The following is a 24,784-nucleotide window of genomic DNA, read 5'->3' as shown; positions in this document are numbered from 1 at the left end:
AACTGTTCATTCTAAGAAAGCATGTCCATGTGATATGTCGAAAATGGCGTCGTCTCCTGAAATGGCGTTGATATTAATAACATTATCAATTCTTTCAAATGATTTAACAAACGCAGTTACTAGCCCAGGAACAGTATCAACACAAAGAGCTGCAACAAGTGATATAACAAATTTAAAACCCAACTCCGAGCCTGCGGTCACAGCACTATATGGCAACTCAACCGAGGCAACCGCAGCGACTTCGGGATCATTAAAAACAATAGCCGATCACACGGATGCAACTAATGTGACTGAAATGATAACGGAATTTGTAACGGAATATTATACCATTAATATCACTGAGGTCCCAACTGAGGAGAGCAGCATAAACACCACTGAGACATATACAGAATTCATCACTGAAATTCAAACGGTTACCGAAGTCGCCACTGAATTGAGTACCAACGACACAACAGAGGAGAGCACTATGAACATCACCGAGACATACACAGAATTTATCACTGAAATTCAAACGGTTACCGAAGTCGCCACTGAATTGAGTACCAACGACACAACAGAGGAGAGCACTATGAACATCACCGAGACATACACAGAATTTATCACTGAACTTCAAACGGTTACCGAAGTCGCAACTGAATTAAGTACCATCGACACAACAGAGATTGTCAGTGAAATTGTGACAATGTATTCCACTGATATTATAACGGATGATACAACAGAGGTCCCCACAACAAGCTTGCCCACTGGAACGGATTATGTTACTGAGGTAACTTCAGAGACAGATTTTATGCCTACGGACACATTTATGACGACAGTTGATGAATCTTCTAACCTGACCACTACGAGAATCTCCAACGTGACTGTTAACCAAACTTTTGAGACAACCGAAGCAACCGCGACAGAACTCACTTCCGTATCTGAAGCGACACCAGATAACACAACCTCGCTTTCGACCGCCAACTCCACCGGCGCCACTGCTTCTCCAGCATCTACCAATTCAATATCTACAGGAGTCACTACGCCACTAGAAGGATCAACCTCGGCCCTGATGACTACTTCTGAAGCAACCATCACGACAGATCTCACTACTGTATCTGAAACGACACCAGATAAAACAACCTCGCTTTCCACCGTCCACTCCACCGGCACTACTGATTCACCAGCATCGACCAATCCAATATCTACAGGGGTCACCACGCCGGTAGAAGGATCAACCTCGGCCCTGATGACTACTTCTGAAGCAATCATCACGACAGATCTCACTACCGTATCTGAAACGACACCAGATAAAACAACCTCGCTTTCCACCGTCCACTCCACCGGCACTACTGATTCACCAGCATCGACCAATCCAATATCTACAGGGGTCACCACGCCGGTAGAAGGATCAACCTCGGCCCTGATGACTACTTCTGAAGCAATCATCACGACAGATCTCACTACCGTATCTGAAACGACACCAGATAAAACAACCTCGCTTTCCACCGTCCACTCCACCGGCACTACTGCTTCACTAGCACCGACCAATCCAATATCTACCGGGGTCACCACGCCGGTAGAATCAACCTCGGCCCTAATGACCAGGATGACTACTTCTGAAGGAAGAACGACCGAATCATTCTCAGCAGGTGTGACCACTGTCTCTGCATCTACGTCTGTAGAAAGAACAACAACAGCTACAACCACGGTTCCGACTACGGCAACTACCGATTTAACGACAACAGAATCATTTACCACAGAAGTATTGTCTACCACACCTGCATCCACGTCAATAAAAGTTACAACTACGTCTCAGACAACTGCCCCAATCGCCCCAACAACGATAACTGCTTATCCGACATCAATCCCGCCAAAAAGAACGACCTTCCAGCCGACCACCACTACCACGACTACCACTGATTCAGCAACGACTGCAAGGTTTTCGACAAGGGTTACAACTGCCTCTGCATCCACGCCAAGAAAGGAAGCAACGTCGAGGTCAACGATGCGTTCAACAACATCCATGGTCGAAACCACCACGGAGATTCGAATGACGACTAAGAGGACGGTTGATGATGAACTAAAAGAACTCGAGGAGGTAAGTAGTTTTAATATATTTTGAATCTTTTATTACTGAATCGAATTATCTCCTTTCCAATGACTTTTACGAGGACTTTGGCGTTTTCGAGTAGACCTACTATTCCATTCACCCTCTTCTCTCTGCCACCTCTCTCCTTCAGATTGCTTGAAATAATGGCTTACATATTTCGATTCGTGTTCATTAGTTTTCAACAGAAAGAAATATATAATGTCACATATAATTTTAGTCACGAAACTCAGTGTTGTTACAACGCAGGCATACAAATATGGATATTTTTTTTCATAATAATCATTCTAACTCTGCTCTAAGTATGTGCACATGTATTGTAAATATGGATCCATAAATGATATCTGTGGGAAAAGATGATCGTCAAAATTCCATGAAGAACTTTTCATTGAAATTCATCTCACTGTGTATTATATTCTCACTGAAACGATTTCTTGTTTATTAAATGAATAACATGAAACGTCAGGGCATGTCCTTGCAATTCCGTAGTCGGACAAAGCGTAGCAATTGACATGATTGATGAACCTCAATGATCGACATGAATGGGGATGATTAGGATGATTCTGACAATGGTGAAGATGAAGGTCTTGGAGGTGATGACGATGGTGGTGGTGATGGTAGTGGTGATGGTGGTGGAAGGGGCGCCGGAACACTTTCAGTTTTTTTTTTTTGGGGGGGGGGCAAAATCCCGAAGGGGGCACAATATTTTTGACAGCGTGAGATACCGAAGCGATCGAGCGGGAGAGGGTGTGGGAGTGGACCCCCCCACGGTAAGGACTTTGTGTAAAAATGGAGTATACAAGTTGCGTTTCTAAGAGCATTTAAAAATAAATTTCTTGAAATTCAAACATAGAATTCACTACAAAAGACTAGAATTCACTTCGAAAGACTACACTCACAATCTATGAGAACCTATGAAATCTACGCGCAAAACGATCGCTTCGGAATGTGTTTTTTGTGTCTGATCAATTAAATTTCCTATATTGACTCAAAATACCAGAAATTACATTTTTCATGCAATATCTTTTCAGTAATATTTATATGTACATTTACATACACGGACAACGCGAAAGAGCACATCATAAGTTTCAAGTAATTCCTGTCAGAACAAGGAGTGTAGCAGAAGAAGCGCAACAACAGAAACAAAATAAATTCTAATGAATGTCTTTTCAAGTTCAAAATGTCATACTGTTCTGACGTGGCAGACGTCGATAAGCACTTAAATACCCATTCTATGCAAATCACTTCTGACATCAGCATTGGAGATAGTCCCTGATTATCCATGCATGGGCAATACATTTCATATTTTGTAACTGAAGGAAAAAGAAATATGTCAAGCTTAATTCTCTAACAATTTAAAACTTTTCTGAAAATCATTAAAGTTTAAAACATTCATTACTCGATTTATATGTTTCCTTTTGCATGTTTTGTATGGCTGGGAAGCACTTTTAGATGACCCCTTCAAAATCTTCTTTTTTCTTTACATATTTTCTGGGGAAAATGTGACCATAACTAGGAAATGATGATTATGAAATTGTAGGAAATATTCATTTGTAAATAATCATGAAAAAGGGATGGTCCGGGCTGAAAATATTTATGTCTTAATACATAGAGTAGAATTCACTGAGCAAAATGCCGAAAATTTCATCAAAATCGGATAACAAATAAAACAGTTATTGACGTTTAAAATTTAGCAATATATTTTGAGGAAGTGAACAGTTGATAGTCGAGTAGTTTTTTGTTTAAATGCGCGTAGTCCTGAAACAGACAGTAAACCAGAAAAGGTAGAAGAGGAATGAGTATTTGATAGATAAGTACTCCTGCTCTGCATTCCATTCACCGACTCAAGCTAGCATCTTCTCATTTATCCAATAATCCAACTACTCAAGCCTCTTCAACTCTTTAACCTTTTCTGTTTTACAGTCATTTTCAGATTCCATATGTTGCTCGAGTAAGTTCACGCGCGTTAGTGATATCGGGTCCGGTCTGAGCGTTTCTGGGCGACCGCGCGTTTGTTAGCCGACACAACCAGCATTGCATTGGTGAACCACTTTCAATTTGCCATTCGGTTTTAGTCTGAAATATATTCATTAAAAGGTTAAACGTTATCACACTGTAATAAGATGGAAAAGGGGCTTCTCAAAGGTATGTTTCATAGAGGAACATGTTCGTCAAAAGACGCGAGGCTTACTATGATTATGTGATTGCCCCGTCAGGGGCGAATTTTTTTCATTTTTGACAATAGAAATGACAATTTTTAGGCAGAAAAGTGCCTTCATCGTTTACTTTGGTCCTTGAATAATTTATCATTTTTTTCTTTAGGGGGCACATTGGGGGGGGGGGGGCAAAATCTCGTTTTGCCCCCCCAAAATTTTATTTGGGGGCCCCCCCCCTGCCCCCCCGCTTCCGGCGCCCTTGGGTGGTGGAGCTAATGGTGGTGATTAAATCAACGAAAGGATGACTTCATGATAAACTAAATGACTGACACAGAAAATTTGATTTTAATATTCTGATGATAACATCGATTTAACGTTTGCCTTAATTGAGTAAAGAGACGAGCATCTCTGTATTGTCTCCATAAATCACGACCATGGTAAAAGCCCGGCGCACACTATGCGGTTCGTTATGATCCGAATTTCAAAGAAATTGCAATAACATTTAACATGGGCACCAATAAAATCTTAGCGATCAGAGTTCAGAAGAGTGGTAAGACTACTTGAATTCGAAATTGAGATTGTGATGACGTCATCATCGGTTGCGACTTGAAGCGGATTTAAACTTTACCCCGACAACAGGGCTTGCCGCAAAGCAAAATTATGATTTCATTATTCCTTACATTATACCAAACTTAAAATGAAATAATCTTACTTCTTGGAACTTTCATTTTCATTTGCAAAATGCGATTCTTAAAAATAAATTGCGTCGCATCGCATCGGGTCGCATAGTATGCATTGGGCTTTATCTGCGCAATAAGTAATTTGGGTTGATTAAATGAAAATTTAAAGAGTTACGTGTAGGGTTTAAATGAAAAGGTGTGTTCTTAGTTTAAATATTGTGGAACGAAGTTGGGAACATGTTAATTACGTATTTGAAAATAATTATGTAAGGAATAAACTTTGAAGTGAAGTTATGTCAAATACTGGAAAGAGTGTTTAGTATAAGGAATATAATCGATTTTGTGTCATGAATATCGCGAATCTGGACATAATCGAATGTTTTTTTTTGTAGTTAGTATATCTTATCAATTTTCATTTTTGCACAAGATGCTCAAACTATATTGTAGCTCATTATGTAGTGTGACAAGAGTAGTGTGTGGAATTATGTTTTTTTTCATTTTGTATATTACACCGACGCTTTTGAGATACTCCATCTATCGTGACACCTAAATATCTACCCCCAATTAATATCAATAATACTGTCGACAACATTTATGACTTACTCTTGTTACAAGATCGTGTGACGTCGTTGGTCATGATAGATATTATCATTGTTTATTGATTTATTCATTCATTTGTTTATTTATTTATTTATTTATTCATTTCTGTAGGTCATGAAAATATGCCCACTGCCCATGATAAAAGTAAATGTAAACGCGATATGGGGAGACGATCAATAATGATGTATGTAAGAGGCAGACATGCAGCGGTACGACAATATAATCATATGCCTTAGACGTTGTCACACCATCCAGAAAAAACACCTGTAGGAAAATGATAAAATGTAAAATCAGCTACCTTATGATAATAATATAATGATAATATGTCCATTTATATAGCACAGATACTATGTTCATTCACTAAACTCCGCTTTGATCCTTGGTATTATATTATTATCCCGGCTGTAGCTGAGCCGCCATAATAATAGGCGCTAAAGCGTTCAAAGAATAAACCCTACCGCGTACCCATTCACCTCACCTGGGTCGACTGCAACGCGATGCGGATAAATTTCTTGCCGAAGGAAATTTCGCCTAATGGCTGCAAGTAGAAAATCATGTTATAATATCACATCATATCATAAAATGTTATTGCAGTCATTATCATCCCATTATATACTTCTTCGAATGCAAACAGATCTTTGTGCCTCTGCTTATTATTTGCTTATATATAAACATCTTTAGGCGTTGCCCAAGTCTTATCTTAACTCTTGGCCGATATGATCAAAACGCCTTATGTTTATGGAATTACGTTGTCTAATGAGTTTGTTAAGTAAATGTTGAGAGACTCGCATTAGACTAGTTTTAAACACTGTAGAAATGCATAGTTCCAATTACCAGTTCACCTGCTTATTAAAACACTGTACTCTCTAGCTTATATTTGCTTGGTAGTTTTAGTTGAGTTTTCTAAAAAGCGACTAGTGCTTATGACAAAATTCTGTATGCCAATGTTACGCAATACTAGAAGCCTGCTCCTGTGATAACTGAGACCATACACTGCAAAAACTCTGGTGTTGATTTAACACCAGCCCGGAATCTATATATGTCCACACCAGAGAAGTGGTGAAACAACACCAGGAATCAAACCGATGCTGTTTTAATATTAATTGGTGTTGTATAAACACCTATCTGGTGTTAGTCCAACACGAAACAGGTGCTGTTTAATTGTTCTCTGGTGTGGACATATATAGATTCCGAGCTGGTGTTAATTCAACACTGGAGTTTTTGCAGTGTTGCAAGTAAGCCGGGGAATCCATCTCTTTTGTTCTAATCGAATTTTGACAAACAATAAACCTTGCATTCAGGTGCTTGTTAACGACACGACTTTTAATATGAAAAGGCCGGATTCAGACCTCAACTTAAATGGAAATCAAGATGATTTCGAATCTAAGAGTCTACAATCGATCCTTACTTTCAAACAATTATGTGACACACCACCCTGACATTAATTTTATTTCATTCCATATTATGATCGAGCGTACATACGGAAACCCCAACCATGGATGGCAGTCGGGGATGGAGAAAGGAGAACAAGTGCCCCCCCCCCCATGTCGAAATCTAACAGAGAGGAGAGTGCATGTTTGTTTGTGTGTTGTGTGCAAGTATGCAATTGATTTTTTAAAGAAGTTAATCACTCAGGACCGACTGACCTTCATTTAACACACCATCCGAAAGACGTGACCATGAAAATTTGTAACTTTCACACATAGCTTGGATTATACATGTAGGTGCACGCCGCAACGCCAACGAGAGGGGTAGTCGTTCCCCTTTAAGAATAACCAGGGACTGTTTCATAAAGCTGTTCGTAAGTTAAGTGTGACTTTAAGAACGACTGGTGATCCTTTCTTGTGGTAAATGATATTCACCATTAAATTGTTCATTGATGATTATTCAGCTCGTAAGAAAGGTCCACCAGTCGTTCATTAAGTAGCTCTTAACTTACGAACAGCTTTATGAGACGGCCCCCATGAATCTTAAGAAGTCGCGGCGTATGTGCCAAGTCGTTATTATAACACAACACTCATCTCATTATTGAATTCATATTCATATTTTTTTTATTTAACTTTCATGTTATCTGTTTCATTTACAACAAAAGATAGAATGGTCTTGCCACTGTGTTTACATTAAATTTATTATTGATAGTAAGCATTTCTTTCTCCTGGGGGCGTTGTGAGTGAAGTTGGACTTTAAGGACAACGGGTGATCCTTTCTTGTGGTAAACGGTATACACCAAAATGTTCATTGTTGATGTAAATGATGGTTTAGCACGTACGAAAGATTCACCAGTCGTTCTTAAAGTACGAATAGCTTTATGAAACACCATCAGAGCTACAATCGTTTTTTTTTCCAAATCGGTAAGAAACTTCAGAATGAGACCATGAAAACTTTGCGGAGGGATGATGACAAAATAGACCCTGAGATTATACCTGCAATAAGTATGTGTAGAAGGAAGTAAACAAATCAAAATCAACACAATCGAACAAGGCAATTATTTACAATGATTAGAGAAGTAAATAAGCTTTAAATAAATAAATATAATATTGCGATTTCGGTATGACTGCGAATTATCTAAAATATTGACATAAATTGTCTACACAAACAGATTTTACTTTTAAAATATGATGTACTCTCTTATTTGAAATTCGATGGCATGTACATGATATACATGTGTTATTTTTCAAGGAAATATGCCTGAATATAGGTTTAAAACAATGTGTTTAAGTATGCATTTGGGACATCATGGAGACATGATAGAAAAAAAGATGTTAGATTAAACTTGATGGGCCGGGTCATGATTATCTTGCAAACATAATCCCAGTGAGTAATACAAACCAGGGGCCGTGGGACGGTTTTAAAAGTGGGAGGGGAGGGGGCTGAACATATAGAAAATCAAAATCAGATGGTCATTTCACATTTTTACGTGTTTATTGATAAAGGATGCAATAGAAGGAAATTAACATTAAAAACGTTTATTTTCTTCGATGTATCCTTTTCTACACTCTTAAAACAAATCAGTCAAATTGACTAGACCAATTGTCAGCTGGGTGCAACCGATATGGAAATCACTGATAATCACATTTCTGACGTATATTCTAGTCAGAAATAACTATGTTCTAGTAAAATACGACTAGAAAACTGTCAAATTGGACTGGAATATTATTTGCTCCCAGCTGACCCTATTAACCAGCCTTTTTTGAATGATTTGTTTTTAGAGTGTATAGGCATAAAAATATACATTTATATATATATATATATATATATATATAATTGAAAGTATTAATGCATATAGAAAGTTTGAATACAGGAGAGGGTGTATAATGCGATCATGACATGATAACTTGACTGTAAACGGCTCGATTCTATCATTCTTTAAAGATCATAATATGATTTACCATTTCCGCTCTTTTACTGTCTGGCAAACAACAATAAGAATAGACCGAAGCACAAGAAAATTAATTTGACTTCGATCTCATAAAAATCTCATTAAGTGTTAGTTATATTTGCATTCAAAACTACGGAACCCTCCCATTTATTATTATTGTACAACCATTATTTGCAATGTGCTCTGTTTTCAACAAGTCAGACGTATAAGCCACCATTAGGAATTTCAGGCAGTCGAGGATAGTTCTGAGTGCATTTTCCATAATGGCTCCCACATTGGTGATCATGATACTTTCTTACTACATGATAATGGTGGATTCCCAAAGTACTGTTACTGCGGGAGTATCAACTGTTGATTCAACAGATTCTTTCGTAACACTAGACGTAGATGCCACGGTACTTGGTAGCTCATTTAAGTTATTAGTACATTCGAAACACTAACAACATCGACAACTGAACAAAGCTCTGCAGATACGGGTACTTCAGCGACTGAAATTAATTCTGCTCCCCAAGATGTAATGACAACCGTCGAGACCAATGTATCACCAACCTATCAAACGGCACATTCGTCATATTTGAGCACGATTTCTCCAACAGTGTCTTCTCCTGTACATCCTCCACCGCCCCCACCACCACCGTCGCCGCCGACACCACCACCACCAACACAACCAGTACTACCACCAATTACACCACCGCCGCCGCCGCCACCACCACCACCACCGCCATCATCGCCATCATCACCATCACCTCCACCATCAACATCGTCTTTGCCACCAACGTTGACAACCTCTTTACCACCATTATCGACATCGTGGACCACGACAGACATGCAAGACCAATCCGGTAATTCTACTACGATCGAAACAACGGCTATTCCAATGTCGACTACTACCACAAGTAATCTAACGACAGATATAAGGACTTCTGCCACTGACATCACATCGTTAAATTCGATCACGAGTAATCTATTAACGACGTTATTGACCACGACCGACAGCCAAGGCAATTATACTACCTACCCAAATAATTCTTCTGGTACAGACAATACTGCTACGCCGATGTCAACGATTACCACAGGCGATCTGACGACGGATTCCACAACCATTACGTCTCAAACCACATTGTTAAATTCGATCACGGGTACACTTCTAACGACGCTATTGACCACGACTGACAGCCAAGGCAATTATACAACCTACCCTGATAATTCTACTGGGACAGAAAATACTGCTACGCCGTTGTTGACGATTACCGCTGGCGATCTAACGACGGTTTCCACAACCACTACGTTTCAAACCACATTGTTGAATTCAATCACGAGTACACTTCTAACGACGCCATCGACTACTGTCCATCCTCCACCACCCCCGCCACCACCATCGCCGCCGCCGCCACCACCAACACAACCAGTACCACCACCAACAACACCACCACCGCCGCCGCCACCACCACCACCACCGCCGCCACCCCCATCATCACCATCGCCTCCACCATCAACACCGTCGTTGACACCACCAACATCGACGACCTCTTTACCACCATTATCGACATCGTGGACCACGACAGACATGCAAGACCAATTCAGTAATTCTACTACGATCGAAACAACGGCTATTCCAATGTCAAGTACAACCACAAGTATTTTAACGACAGATCTGAGAACCTCTGCCACTGACATCACATCGTTAAATTCAATCACGAGTAATCTCTTAACGACGTCATTGACCACGACCGACAGCCAAAGCAATTATACAACCTACCTCAACAATCCTACTGGTACAGACAATACTGCTACACCGATGTCAACGATTACCACAGGCGATCTGACGACGGATTACACAACAACTACGTCTCAAACCACATTGTTGAACTCGATCACGAGTACACTTCTAACAACGCCATCGACTACGACAGACAGCCAATACAAATATTCAACCTACCCCGATAGTGACACTGGGACAGAAAATACTGTTGCCCCGATGTCGACGACTACCACAGGCGATCTAACAACGGATTCCACAACCACTACGTCTAAAACCACATCAGTAAATTCGATTACGACTGAACCATTGTCGACGTCATTGACCACAAGAGAAACCCCCAAAAGTCCCACAACCTACCGATATACTCAGACCAGAATGACGGGTATGCCCATGTCGACGATCACCACACTCGATGCAACGGCATCGATCATTCCAATGACAACCAGAATGGGGAACGTCGACGACAATCTAAATGAGCTTGGAAAGGTTTGTATTCGTTTAAAAAAAATCCTGATGAATACGTGTGACAAGGCAGGCACAGTTTACATCAAAATAATGTATGTATCGCGTTGCCTTTAATTCGAACACAAGTACCAACTTGTTTGAGACCGATCATCTTGAGACAAAACGTCAAAGATCCATGATAGAATTACATTAAAAAATTGAAACAGTTAAATGATAATTCGTTTAATCAAATTGTCTATCCATGTATCATTTTTTTCATTCCATTCATTCCTTTAATTTATTGTTCATGTACTCTTAATTTTATTCATATTGTCATCTTTTGCGCATGCTTGCTCTTTCACTCTAGGATATCACCCATGGCATCATAAGGAAATAACTCTTCTCCATCCAAGTTTTATTCCCTCATTAAATAAATTTATTCAAGAAGTATTTTGGTTATTTTTTATGAGTTGGTGTAACGATTATGTTGTCATAACTTTCAATAGAGCGCAAAGGGACACATCTTACAGCATGCATAAGCACATTGCTATTTATGTCATATTTATTATTTATCTATTGCTGCAACTCTGTGTTCGAGCTATACTGAGTTATGTTGAAACATACCACAAATATCTTATGACCAAAGGTCAAGTCAGCCCAAACTACAACTTGTTTGAATAAATAGAGGAAAAGCAAACAAGCCCTGTAAATAAGACACTGAATTTTTTCATGGATGTATGAGAGGAAAAATGTACCATTTCAAAGTTTCGCCTAAAGTTCGTAAAAAATTATTTTTTAATGTTCAATAATACGAATTATATTCGAATTTAATAATTCCAGTGCATGGCCGTTAGCAGAAGTTTTTCGCAGGGGGGGGGGGCAGCACGCTGAAACTTTTCGAAAGTGAGAAAGCAGAGCGACCGAGCTTGTCATTGAGGCGTTTGTGCATTTCGTCAAGTAAATTTGAAGTAAAAAAAATGTAAGTTTTCAAAATCTCTGGGCCGTTGAATCCTTTTACATTCTCCGATTGTTTATGCAAATTTATTTTTTGGACTGTTAACGCGCGGTCTCTCTCTCTCTCTCTCTCTCCCTCTCTGTATTTTGTTTGCTTCAAAGTGATTAGTTTCAACACTCATCTCTCGAATCCAATGAGCAGGGAGACTAGATTTCTGACATTAACATTTACAGATTTTCAGCTCATTTCATGCTCAAAAAGTTGTTTTATGGTGAATAATGTAAGAACAACGCAAATGTATCTTATTTTGAAAGGATACCCTAACGGAATATGTTCTGATGTAAAAATATTACGTTCATGTAGTACACATCTTTCTGTAGTTATTCATAATAATTATACTCCACATTATTTTAGGGCCCATTCACATTCATGCATATTATAATCTGGTAATGAAGGTGAGTGCAATGTTTGGGAGGATGTATTATTACTATTTTATTTGGCATTTCAAAAAAAATAGCGAATACAAACAGGTCAGAGACAAGATCAATCAAAATTTTACCAATTTGGGCTGTTGATGTTTCCCAAACATACCACTCCGAGGTGTGAAATAAAAACGATGAAGTGAAAAACGATAGTAGAATTTTGACTAAATATAAGTGGGAGAGCTAAGCGGGCGAGGAGATTTGAAATTGAAAATCTAATTGTGTGACAGTCGAAGTTTCATACAATACCGAGAAAACCCTTTTTTAAAATATCCTTTCTTCATTTTCTTTCTCTCTCTCTCTCTCGCTTTTTTGCGCGCCGGGGGGGGGGGAATCTGATGGGAGGGGGAGGGGGGATGGTGAGCAGCAAACCCCAAGGCCCACAGCTCTACGCGAGTGCAACAATCCAAATCCAAATCGCCCAATAACCAATTTGAGATTCATATTGTGATAGTGATATTAGTTTTGAAAAAAAAATCTTCTTTACTTTCTTTTTCGATTTATTTCACCATAAATCATCGTTTCCTATTAGTACTTTTATAGCCGCAGTTCTTCTTGAAGTTGATTTGATTTGTTATCATGGTCATTTGGTCATAAGAACAGACTGAATTGTTAAGAATGTGCATAGTTTTATTGTATGTAAAATCTGGAAACCGATAGCAAATATCCTTAAAAAGTCAATGATTAACAACACTGTACATAGTTAACCCTGTTCGGGAATTCCCCAGTACATTTGCTATAATATGTTTAAACTAGGTTGCTTAAAGCAAGCGAATATCAAATGGGAATGGTTTGGGGTTATGAACTTAAAGGAGAATGAAACCTTTGGAACAATATAGCTTGTGTGAAAACAGAAAAATCAAAGAAACAGATCAACGAAAGTTTGAGAAAAATCGGATAAATAATGAGAAAGTTATGAGCATTTGAATATTGCGATCATTAATGCTACGGAGACCCTCACATTGGCAATGCGATAGAGATGTGTGATGTCACTTGTGAACGACTCTCTCCATTACTTTAGTATATATTTATCTTAAACTGCCTCTTTTATCACATCTATCAGTAGATAATGTGTTCTTTCTATAGGAGGGCATGTAATCCAGAATTTTAAAGAATACATCATGGGTAAAGAGTTTGTATAACCATAGGAAAAAGCAAAAAAGATACATTTTGGGGGTATTTTATAGTCTATCAAAGAGAAAGTTGTTCACATGTGACATCACACATCCTTGTCGCATTGCCAATCGGAGGATCTCCATGGCATTAGTGATTGCAATATTCAAATGCTCATAACTATCTTATTATTCGTCTGATTTTTCTGAAACTTTCTTTGTTCTTATTCTTTGATTTTTCATTTTCCACACATACCTACTTGTTCCAAAGGTTTCATTCCCCTTTAACGAGGTTAGTTAAACAAATTTTTGTTTTTTTTTCAATAGAAATAAGAAATTACCGTCAATATATATATATATATATATATATATATATATATATATATATATATATATATATATATATATAGGTAAGTAAATAAGTAGTGATATACTGCAATATCTAATATAGTGCTCGACTGTATAGGAGCCGAGTATAAATAACTTATTGGTTGGATTGCTTAACTAAGCTAGTCGTACAGACTGTTTCACCCTAAGGCTCATCAGCGACTCATCAGTCGTGTATGTTTTTGAGTTGGAAAACCAAAATTATCAATAAATATCCTATTTAGATATCCCATGTCCTTCTATATATCATTATAGACTATAATTGTGACTTCGGTATAATTAAAAAAAATATATATATAGGCGCATTACATTGAATGGATTTGAAATTTATCAGTCATATCTCTTACGTTATTATATTCATGATATTAGATCAAAGTTCCAAAACAGTGACGATGGGCGGGGTGAGTTGTGGGGGAATCTCCTGCGTTGTTGTTTTTTTTATTATTGATTAGGTCAGTGATCATACTTGGATGTATAATTATATTTTTGTCACGTACAATAAGTGTTATAATATTCTGGACCCTAGAACAGTGTTGTTTTATTAACAAAGCTGACGCGGTTTATCGTAGATATGTACTTTTGCTTCTATTACGTACATGCATACATTTACCTTGTATTATTTTAACACTGTGTGGTATGGAGAATAAATGCCAATACCAATATATTCCAAGCGCATTCCAATTGTATGTCATATATATATCAAATCCTAATCATTACAGACTCCTGTAACGGAGGAGAATGTCGAGGAAGTCTCGCAGGAGCTGGCTGAACTTACTGAAGATGCAGAGGAAATGACGTCAGATGGAGTGGAGACCACAGCTGAAATCCTAGGAAACATCACAGCACTGAACTCATCAGAACCTGAGGTATATTCTTGAATAGATCAAGTCGGTTTTGTTGCCTAGAATTAATTTCATTAATTCATGAATTGAATTAGTTTTTTTTGGGGTAATTGTTTCAGTGATTCCTATTCCAATTATGTAATTCCTGTATGATTGTTGTTTTTGTAATGTTACGAAAAATCTTAAAAATCAATAAAATTTGGAAAATATATAAGAAAAATTGATCATTCCTTCCATTATTTGTCTACATATATTCATTCATTCAATTTCATTCAATTTGACATATTATTTTTATCATATAGGCCTAATTTGGAAAAAATAATATTCCAGCAATCAAAAGGAAAAGCAATCTGAATATGTCCATGAGGTAGAACAATTTATTTTTCTTTGTATTACTGACAGTATTTTCAGACAGTTTGGAAAGAAAAACGTTGATTTGTTAAACATCGAACTCTTCTTCTGAAAAGTCCGATCTGCTATGATTTATGAATAAGCTCCTACCTTAAAATGAACGATGAATAGAGATTATTCGATCAAACATGTCCCGCATTCGTCCGAGACTGTTCCGTATCGATATACGACATATAAAATGCATGGAGAGGACTTGTCGAGTATCTAAATGCTTATTATCATATCAGTTTCGATGTAGAACATACTTATTTCAACGGGCTGCATTGGATCTGAATAGTCATATATTCACTTCGTATAGCCATACGTCTTCAAGGCCTACTCACTTGCATTATATATTTATACGTCGTATAGGCTTACTCACTTATCGTATACCCATACGTCATATAGGTTTACTTACTTATAGTGCATTCATAAGTCATATAGGTGTACACCCTCGCATATTCATACATCGTATATGTCTACTCGCTTATCGTATATCCCGTATATCCATACGTCGTATAGACTAACGCATTTATCCTATTTCCATACGTCGTATAGGCTAAACATGCTGAAGAACTTATCGTATATCCCTCCGTCACTTGCATCGTATATTCACACGTCTTACATAGGCTTTACCGCATATACATACGTCATATATCAATACGTTGTATGTTAATATGTTTAGTTGGCAAAAAATAATTATCATTGACCAAACTACCCTTCTAATTTGACTAACTCAAAATGACCGATTTTTGCAATCAAGGTAACTACTGCTGTTGTGGAAACAGTCAACAATCTTATGGATGTCGATGAGGCTCAGCTAGAAGAAGCAGCCAATGAAGGAGCTACGAACATGGCCGTGCAGTCCCTTGAAGCACAGCTTCAATTCGTTAATGTGTCAGCATCAAATGGAACATATAAGGATGTCCAGCCAAATCTTGGAGTACAGGTATGTCTCTAAATTAATCCAGTTATATAGTTTCCAAACAAAAGAAGTTCATCTATTTTTTACTAGACAAGTGTGAAAGCGTGTGTGGTGTAAAGTAAATTGATATTAACAAGACTAAGAACTAGATGCAGACAGAATAGTTCAATTACCGAAGGTAATCATGGTACCTTCAAAATAATATTCTAATACCTCTGTGCGGAGTAATTCAACAGTTATATCGTCCTTCTTTGGTTATTTTCCTATATGCTACTATGGAAACAAAAAGAAATATGAAAATCGTTTATTAACCATCCTATCAAATTTTGATACACTAGTCTCGTTTATTGACTTTGAACTAAGAATAATTATTTCAACATTGCCTTGGGAACAGGTCAGTGAATATCCACCGGAAGAACTTACGGAAGGCCTGACCTTTACCTACGCTACGAATGACCCTGAAGGGGTACTTCTGCCCGAACATATGATTGTCTCTAAAGGTAACTCCACTGCGAAGACGGGGTCAGAACAGGTACAGGCTCAACTCTTTCTCCCTCCATCTATCGGAGAAACGATCCGGAACAAGAACAACACTCGGGTGTCATTCGTGCTCTATCGGACAACTTCGCTGTTTCCCTCTCGGTCGTTGCTTGCTTCTAATAAGGGCAAGGCATATGATCGGACATCGAATACTCGTATCATTTCTGCGTCTATCGATGGGATGACCATCTCTAACCTGTCAGAACCAGTCGTGACGTCATACCAGCCGATCATTGGCATCAACGACACGGTAAGACGGGATCAAGACCGATACCTGTACCGAGGTTAGGATAGGGAGGGTGGGGGAACAGGTTCTCCTCACTTTGTTCTAAAGTTGTACAAATAAAGAGTAACCTGTGGCCTAATTGCAGTGCCTCTCTGATGCAGTCAGATAGAAAAAAATGAATATGAGGCACCTCATTGTTGGGAAGACATCATTCTTTTTATGGAGGAAGCTACATTTTGGAGACTTTTGGAACTTTCAGTGGTGTCCAAGTGATCATAAATTTTTGCTAGCATGATGTTATATTTTGTAAAAATCGGGTTGTATGATATGCATGGTTGCTTTCGTTATTCTGTGTCCATCTTAATTATTACGTCACGTTCCTTTCGCTCAGCTCAGCGACGATGAAATCGTTGTCAATATCACCAACCCCGCGTGTGTCTTCTGGGACTTCGAAGCTGATGACGGCTACGGAAACTGGTCATCAGAAGGATGTCAACTGGTAGGAACGGACAACGGTACCGATGACGAGTTTCGATGTCAGTGCAATCATCTTACGAACTTTGCCGTCCTCATGGTATGCCTGCTTGATTTTTTCTAACTTTTACCTCCGCTGAGTTCACGAAAAATGAATGGACTTCGATACTTCACTTTTCACGTTTACAACCAACGTAATTTGAGTTAGATATACCAAGACCTTTGTTCAAACATAAGTACAGTTAAACAATGTCAGACAATTACTGAAAGTTTTTTTCCCACAAGCCTTGTTGTCATAGGACATTCACATTTGTACAAATTAAGGTAACGAAAACTTTGAATATTTAGAAAAAACCTAAAATCCATACAAATCTCTAGTCCCAGTACATGATGTTTTCCTTTCTTGCATTATCTTTTTATTGGGGTCATTATTAAACTGCAATAGTTTTTTTCACCTTAAATCATGAAGACAGAGGAGAGTGAACATAGGAAACATGCAGTGTAAATAACATTTTCGGCTTACCATGATTTTAGCCCACTGTTTTAACCGGACATCAAAATATCGGCCTTTGTCTTTAATCTCCTTTCATCATAGGACATCTACGGAGGATCGACGCTGAATGAGTATTGGACATTCATCCTTGACGTCATGAGCTATGTTGGGTGCAGTCTCTCCATCTTCCTTCTCTTGGTTACCCTGTCAACTTATCTTTACGTAAAGTAGGTTCATTTGATTTCATCAAAAAAGGGTTCAGGTTCATATACACGTGGGTTCTTCATTTGAAAATGACTTGTCAAAATTTCAATATAATTTTTTTGCTATGGCCACAATTTTAGAGTTTTGTCAAATAATCGTCCACATGGCCGTACGCAGCGAGGGGAAGGGGGGGAAGTTGCACCCCATAAATTTTCACAACATTCACCAAAAGTATGCAAAAAAATCTTTCAATTTCACTTCGCGAAATGCCAAAGTGCACCAATGACAAGCTCGGTTGCTTCGCTCATTCTCTCGCTTTCGATGTTTTTTTTTCGAAAAAGTTTTCGTGTCGTGTCCCACAGCCAAGGAAAAAATATGCGTACGGCCATGATCGTCCAAATCGGAATATTTAAAAAAATATATAAATGTCTGAAATAAAATGATATTCGGATAACATTAATTTCACTAATGCCATAGCAGAAACAAAATAATTGAGTATGAAATATTTAAAACGATGTTAAATGAAATTATTAACTATATCTTAAGTCTTTGTGGGATCGCTGGCATTCGATGTTGAGTCTTTAGAATGGTTAACATTCTAACATTTCGCAAGTAAATTTAAAGTTGATGTGCAAGGTTGGTTTATGTATGTATCGACAATACGAGGGTTTACTTCGTCCGATGTTAACCCTAACTACCGGGGGGGGGGGGGAGGGGGTTACTGGAAGGCCCCTTCCCGGCTCTATGATCTACCAAAATAGGAGGTCTAGTTATATTTATCCGTGTCGATGAACGCACAAGACGATCTATCTGATGAGTTAACGATTTATACTATTTCTGTTTAGGAAACTGCGTACTCCTCAGCCGAGTCGAATCCTTATGTGCCTCTGTACATCACTTCTCTTCCTCTACATCTTCTTCATCATCCTTGCATCACTTAAGAACGTTACCATGGCAACATGTGGTACCATCGTGGGATTTCTTCACTTCTCCCTCCTCTCTTCCATTGCGTGGATGGCCGTGGAAAGCTTTAACATGTACATCATGGTCATCAAAATCTTTGACCGAGGGGCTATTCAAAATTTCATGAAGAAGGCCGCTGTTTTTACGATAGGTGAATCGCAAATGATAATTATTTGTAATTATTAGACTACTGCTGCTATACACAAATCGATGGAAGGCAATGGTCTTCCATCAAAATCAGAACCTTTAAAACCAAAGTAAAATTCAGTTACTAATAATAACACACCCCTAAAATGGCAATATCTAATTTCTTAAAAAAGTATTGAACAAAAATGAATTTCATTCTATCAAACAAGTACTGAAGATTGCTAAAATCAGGATTTCAAATTAAGAGGTCTGTTAAGGGCTTTAAATTTTTTTATGTTTCGATGCAATATCTTATTTTTTTCATTATTTTATCATTCGATTATCAACTAACAACATTCTTCATTTATTAAGTTATCCATCCATGTAGAATTTCTATTATCTATTAGTAATTTTCATTCACTCACTTTATCAATTCATTATCAAATCGATTAATTACACAATTACTCAATATACCACTTCGCTGATATGGTCATTATGGCCCGAATTCACAAAGGTGGACTAACTTTATACCCGGGTACCAGTTAACCCATGGCTAAAGTTAACCCCGCTATAACTTAAGTCCACCTTTGTGAATTCGGGCCAATATCTTATACTTTAAAAACTCATTCATACCTGATAAGTACCATGTGGCTATTTATCGAACGGTTTTCTTTTAATTCACAGGCGCACCGGCTCTGATCGTTAGCCTAACTGGAGGAATCGCTCAACAAGGCTATATGAGATATGAAGATGGGTTGTAAGTTCTCCCCTGTAATATATTTGTTATCCTGACTTTTAGACCGTAATTCAAAGTTGTTAAAAAAATAAGTATTCTCATAAAACTATGTTATTAGGTTAATGCTATGATATGTCATGTATGTGTAAAACAAAATAATCATAGCATTATATCAGCATCCGGAATTCTTTATGCAAAATAATTATTGAGGCGATTCTATTACTTTTTCTAAGCTAACTGTTGCTGCAACCGCCACCACCGCCGCTACTTCTACTTCTCCTTTTCTACTACTACTACTACTACTACTACTACTACTACTACTACTACTACTACTACTACTACTACTACTACTACTACTATTACTACTACTACTACTAGTACTACCACCACCACTATTACTACTACTACTACTACTACTACTATTATTATTACTACCACTACTACTACTACTACCACCACCACTACTACTACTACTACTATTACTACTACTACCACTACTATCACTACTACTACTACTACTACTGCTACTACAGTTGCTGCTGTCACTGCTGCTGATTCTACAAAAAGTATTTTTGAAACTATTCTCCGACAACTCTAGACTGATCCTAATATCAATATAGAAACCAAATTACCAGGATTCGAAAGAAATCCATCTCCTTTTGATGGTATTAAAATAAATATATAATTTCTTTTTACCTCAATGATGACGCACTCACCTTCTTCCTTTAGTTTATTTTTTTTTAATTGATCATCTTTATTCTTATTCCCCAAACACAGATGTGGTTTCTTGACCGAGATTCCAATGATAAGTGGAGTACTTGTTCCCATCGGAGTAGTCATCATCTACGATACCATCATCTTCATCATGGTTATCCGGCGTCTATCACGTAAGGTCCCTGGAAGACAGGTCACCAAACCTATGTATAAAGAGCGCCTCCGTCGTCTTCAGAACGCATCGGCTCTTATCGTACTGATGGGTTTGACATGGGCAGTTGGATTCCTCACAGCAATAGAGGTACAAGTATATCCCATCCTCGAATCTATACAATCTCTGCCGGAGGGTTGTTGATCCATATTTGGGGTGGGGGGCAGTGAAAATGAGAATGTCCATTATGTTTGTGACCCCCACAGTAGTATCTCCTTATTTTGATATATGTTTAACTTCATTTTTAAAACCAAATATTTTCAGAAATCCTTGACAATGGTATTATTCATTCATCTATATTCCGATCACGCAAATATTTACAATTTTGTTTCTTTGCTTTTGGTATTTTTGACTAGTTCTTTTCTTCACCCCTTCTCCCTTTTCCGTCATATTCATCACAATCTCCTCCGGCTTCTTGACACAGGGTGCATCTTTAGCCGTCCAGATAATCTTCATCATCTTAAACTCACTCCAGGGCTGCTTCCTGTTTATCTTCTACTGTCTCCGCAATCCTGCCGCGCGTTCCCTATGGAGGAAGCTGTTCTGTCGCTGTCTGCCTCCCGTCGAGGAGTCTACAACTCGAGGAAGCAGCAATGGATCCCGGTCTCGTACACCCTCCACACCGGATGATAACGAACGGAAGAAATGGTATCATGTAAAGGGTAAAGGAGGGTTTTATGACCTCACAAAGGGAGGGAAGCGGGGAAAGACATCAGAGGCATCATCGACATATGAGCTGGCATCGGAATCGATGGTGACCTCCAACGAGCAGTTCTACCGAAAACATGCTTCTCGCTCCGATGTCACGGATGACGTTTTTGAAGAGGGGATCGAGAATGGGGTCGAGACTGCTTACGAACACGACGAAGTCGACAATCTTTGAAAACTGTGAAACTATGAATATCCCGCGGCAAGAATGTAACGTCATGATGAACCCCGCACACAGAGATTATTTAAAAAACACATAAACTGTCTCTGAACTGCCGTTTTCCTCCAGTATGTGATTTTATCAACACTTTTTTTTTTACCATGTATTACACGATTGACAGTTTTATGAACAGTATTTTTTCATTATTTTTTGGACAAATTGTTATCTTGTTAACTTTGAGTACCATTTGCGTCTTTAATGTCTTGTTAGATATCGCTTGTATTATAGTTCCCACAATTTCATAATTTGTTTTCTATAGTGTGCTTATTCTGCATTTACCGATGTCAGTATTTATTCAAATACGAAATGTGAAAGCTGGGCTTTCTGATGATTTCTATGGCAAATTGCATTTGGTTATAGAAATTGTTTGGAATGTTGGAATGAAATAGATTGGTCATGAACGGAATATTAACGTATTAGGCCTATCACGCCCATAAAGCCCCTATTCTGAAACTGCGGCAGTGCGAGACACTTCCTGCAGCGCGCCGGTGATTTTGAAGTGGAAAAAAAAATAAACATTCAAACTTAATAGGAAATACACTGATAATTGTACTCATTAAGTCCAATAGAAGTGCACTGTTAGACGCCCATCTCATCCAATTAATGAGAATCACAATCAGCGATATATTCCAGTTTCCAGCGTATTGGCTGCCCCTTGCCATATGCCACTCCTTGAGAATATTTAAGAAAGGGGGAAGATATACTTTGTGTAATAATTCTCGCCTACATCACTGGTCTGAAGGGCGTAGGCTAGTTTGAGCATGGGAAGGTGCACATCCTGGATAGATGGAAATAGTGTGGTATGGGGTGCACATCTTGTGGAGGTGGAACTAAAGTTTGGAAAATCAGCCGTTGAAAGCAGAAGGGGTACAAATTCCGTTTATCTTGCCTGTGTCGGAACTCTTTTGCCTCAGCGGGAGGGTGCATGCACGTGTACCCCAGTCTACGCCCTTGATACATACTTTGATATATTACATAGCTTATGTAGATTCGAATCAGTGATAGGTCAATACGCCATCACGTGATCATAGCTGCGATGATCGCATTTGTTATATTCTAGGTTTGACCTCACCTCAGGGAATTTACTTATATAATATTGACTGGCCTTGAGGGAGATACCAAATATATTTCCCAAACTAGTCTCATATTGCCCCGAGTCGGAGACGAGGGCAATATGGGTCTAGTGAGGGAAATATTTTTGGTATCTCCCGAAAGTAACGCCAGTCAATATTATTATTATTACCTGTTACATCTTTCTGGTACATTAAATTAACATGTTGATAGATTATATAACTAAATTGTTGGACTTACCTTGGTCAAGCCTCTAGTGTCAATTCTGCACTTTACCATTAGACGTACTTACAAGCGCTCGGATCCAGCGGTGTCTTTATTATGACGTACCGTATATTGTTAGTGCGCGGATCCGTATCTCTCATAGAGCTATATAAACCTAAACACTATACGCACCCGCAAATTCGCTGGGGATTGATGAGCTCGGAATACGGATATTATGGACCGCTAATTATTGTACGTAGGTGCAGTATAGTACGTAGGAACAATTACTCTTTTCGGGGAGGAGGGGTGTACGAATTTTATGGTCACTCGTCATTCAGCTGATCCCTAACCGAGCCATTGTGACGTAGTTTATGTTGAGTTAATCAGACGGTCAAAATACGCGTTTATATCATGTCTCCAAAATGCCTCATTCAGGTAATAATGCGTTATATTACATATGTTATGTAGATTCGAATCAGTGATAGGTCAATACGCCATCACGTGACCATGCTGCGAGGATCGCTTTTGGTAAATTCTAGGTTTTGACGTTACTTCGGGGAATATACCGCGTAGTATTTTCAATTGCGGCGTTATATCCGCTGAGGTGACGTCACTCGCTGCATACAAGTTGCGCAACAAGGTAGTTGATTTACGCGCTAGTGTTAACGCGTTGATTGCATGAAGAATGCGCTTAATGTATTTAAAAAGAAAAAAAACTATTATGACGTAGATGGATCAGAGCTGTAGCAAGAATTTCGGGTTGGAGCCAGATAATGAATGCAATCTCTGATGGCGAATCCACATATACTATATAATTTAACAGATATTGCCTGGTCTATCGTTTTAATAATAGCATTTCAACTCTCCTCCGAAGCTATATTTTTCCCTCGGATAATATTTTCCCTTGGGAAAAATAATAACTCCGTCAGGAAGAGGAAATGTTATATTCAAACTCTAGGTAGGCAATATCTGTATAGTATTTTCAATTGCGGCGTTATATTCACGGTCACTCGCTGCATACAAGTTGCGTAACAAGGTAGTTTATTTGATGTACACGCTCATGTTAATGCGTCGATTGCATGAAGAACGCGCTTGATGTATTTTCAAAAAAAAAAAATCTATTATGACGTAGATGGATCAGAACTGTAGCAAGAATTTCGGGTTTGAGCCAGATGATGAATGCAAATACTGATGGCGAATCCACATATACTATATAATATAACAGATATTGCCTGGTCTATTGTTTTAATAAATAACATTTCAACTCCCCTCCGAAGGTATATTTCTCCCTCGGGATGATATTTTCCCTTAGCGCTGCGTGCTTCGGGCAAAATATAATCCCTTGGGAAAAATATAACTCCGGCGGGGAGAGGAAATGTTATATTCAAACTCTAGGTAGGCAATATCTGTATAATAGCTTTCTTCAACATATCCAATTTGTGTTGTAACATGTTGGCGAAAGTGGGGAATGGGATGATTTATATGCAACTTGAAACTTTTCTGATAACCTGCTTCTCACTAGTTTGTTAAATAGTAGTCAATATCAGGGTCATGCTGAAATTTGCTCAGTTTAACATGGCACATTTTTGAGATCGCAAACCAAATAAATATTTTATCATAATTCTTTCTCGTGTTTAAATTGGTTCCGTTTGAATTGATACTGGGAACCTCCTTTGAATATTTAAAAGTATAGC

General features: G+C 38.3%; 1 protein-coding gene and 1 long non-coding RNA gene across 2 annotated transcripts; one reads left to right on the top strand and one right to left on the bottom strand.

The window, feature by feature from the left end:
• Window positions 1-30: 30 nt before the first annotated feature.
• Window positions 31-22,791, top strand: LOC121413820 (serine-rich adhesin for platelets-like). Its single transcript, XM_041606781.1, has 10 exons — window positions 31-2,077; window positions 14,763-14,909; window positions 16,039-16,224; window positions 16,595-16,990; window positions 17,358-17,540; window positions 18,036-18,160; window positions 18,983-19,251; window positions 19,911-19,983; window positions 20,740-20,977; window positions 21,312-22,791. The coding sequence occupies exons 1-10, from the start codon at window positions 35-37 to the stop codon at window positions 21,768-21,770; spliced, it is 4,119 nt and encodes a 1,372-aa protein (XP_041462715.1). The 5' UTR covers window positions 31-34; the 3' UTR covers window positions 21,771-22,791.
• LOC121413821 lies at window positions 8,134-23,396 on the bottom strand. Its single transcript, XR_005969778.1, has 3 exons — window positions 22,902-23,396; window positions 13,839-13,841; window positions 8,134-8,145 (listed from the first exon to the last, which is right to left on the bottom strand). It is a non-coding gene; the product is annotated as an uncharacterized LOC121413821 (long non-coding RNA).
• Between the last annotated feature and the right edge of the window lie 1,388 nt (window positions 23,397-24,784).

The sequence above is a fragment of the Lytechinus variegatus genome, chromosome 4, assembly GCF_018143015.1.
Source record: "Lytechinus variegatus isolate NC3 chromosome 4, Lvar_3.0, whole genome shotgun sequence".
NCBI lineage: Eukaryota > Metazoa > Echinodermata > Echinoidea > Temnopleuroida > Toxopneustidae > Lytechinus > Lytechinus variegatus.
The sequence above is the reverse complement of the archived record's forward strand: the minus strand, read 5'-3'. Positions and strand labels throughout refer to the sequence as shown.

Coding starts and splice junctions, on each gene's coding strand:
- LOC121413820 (XM_041606781.1), top strand. CDS start 35: ATGTCGAAAATGGCGTCGTCTCCTGAAATGGCGTTGATATTAATAACA. Junction 16,991..17,357: donor TCATTGGCATCAACGACACG/GTAAGACGGGAT, acceptor CCTTTCGCTCAG/CTCAGCGACGATGAAATCGT. Junction 18,161..18,982: donor TCAACTTATCTTTACGTAAA/GTAGGTTCATTT, acceptor ATTTCTGTTTAG/GAAACTGCGTACTCCTCAGC.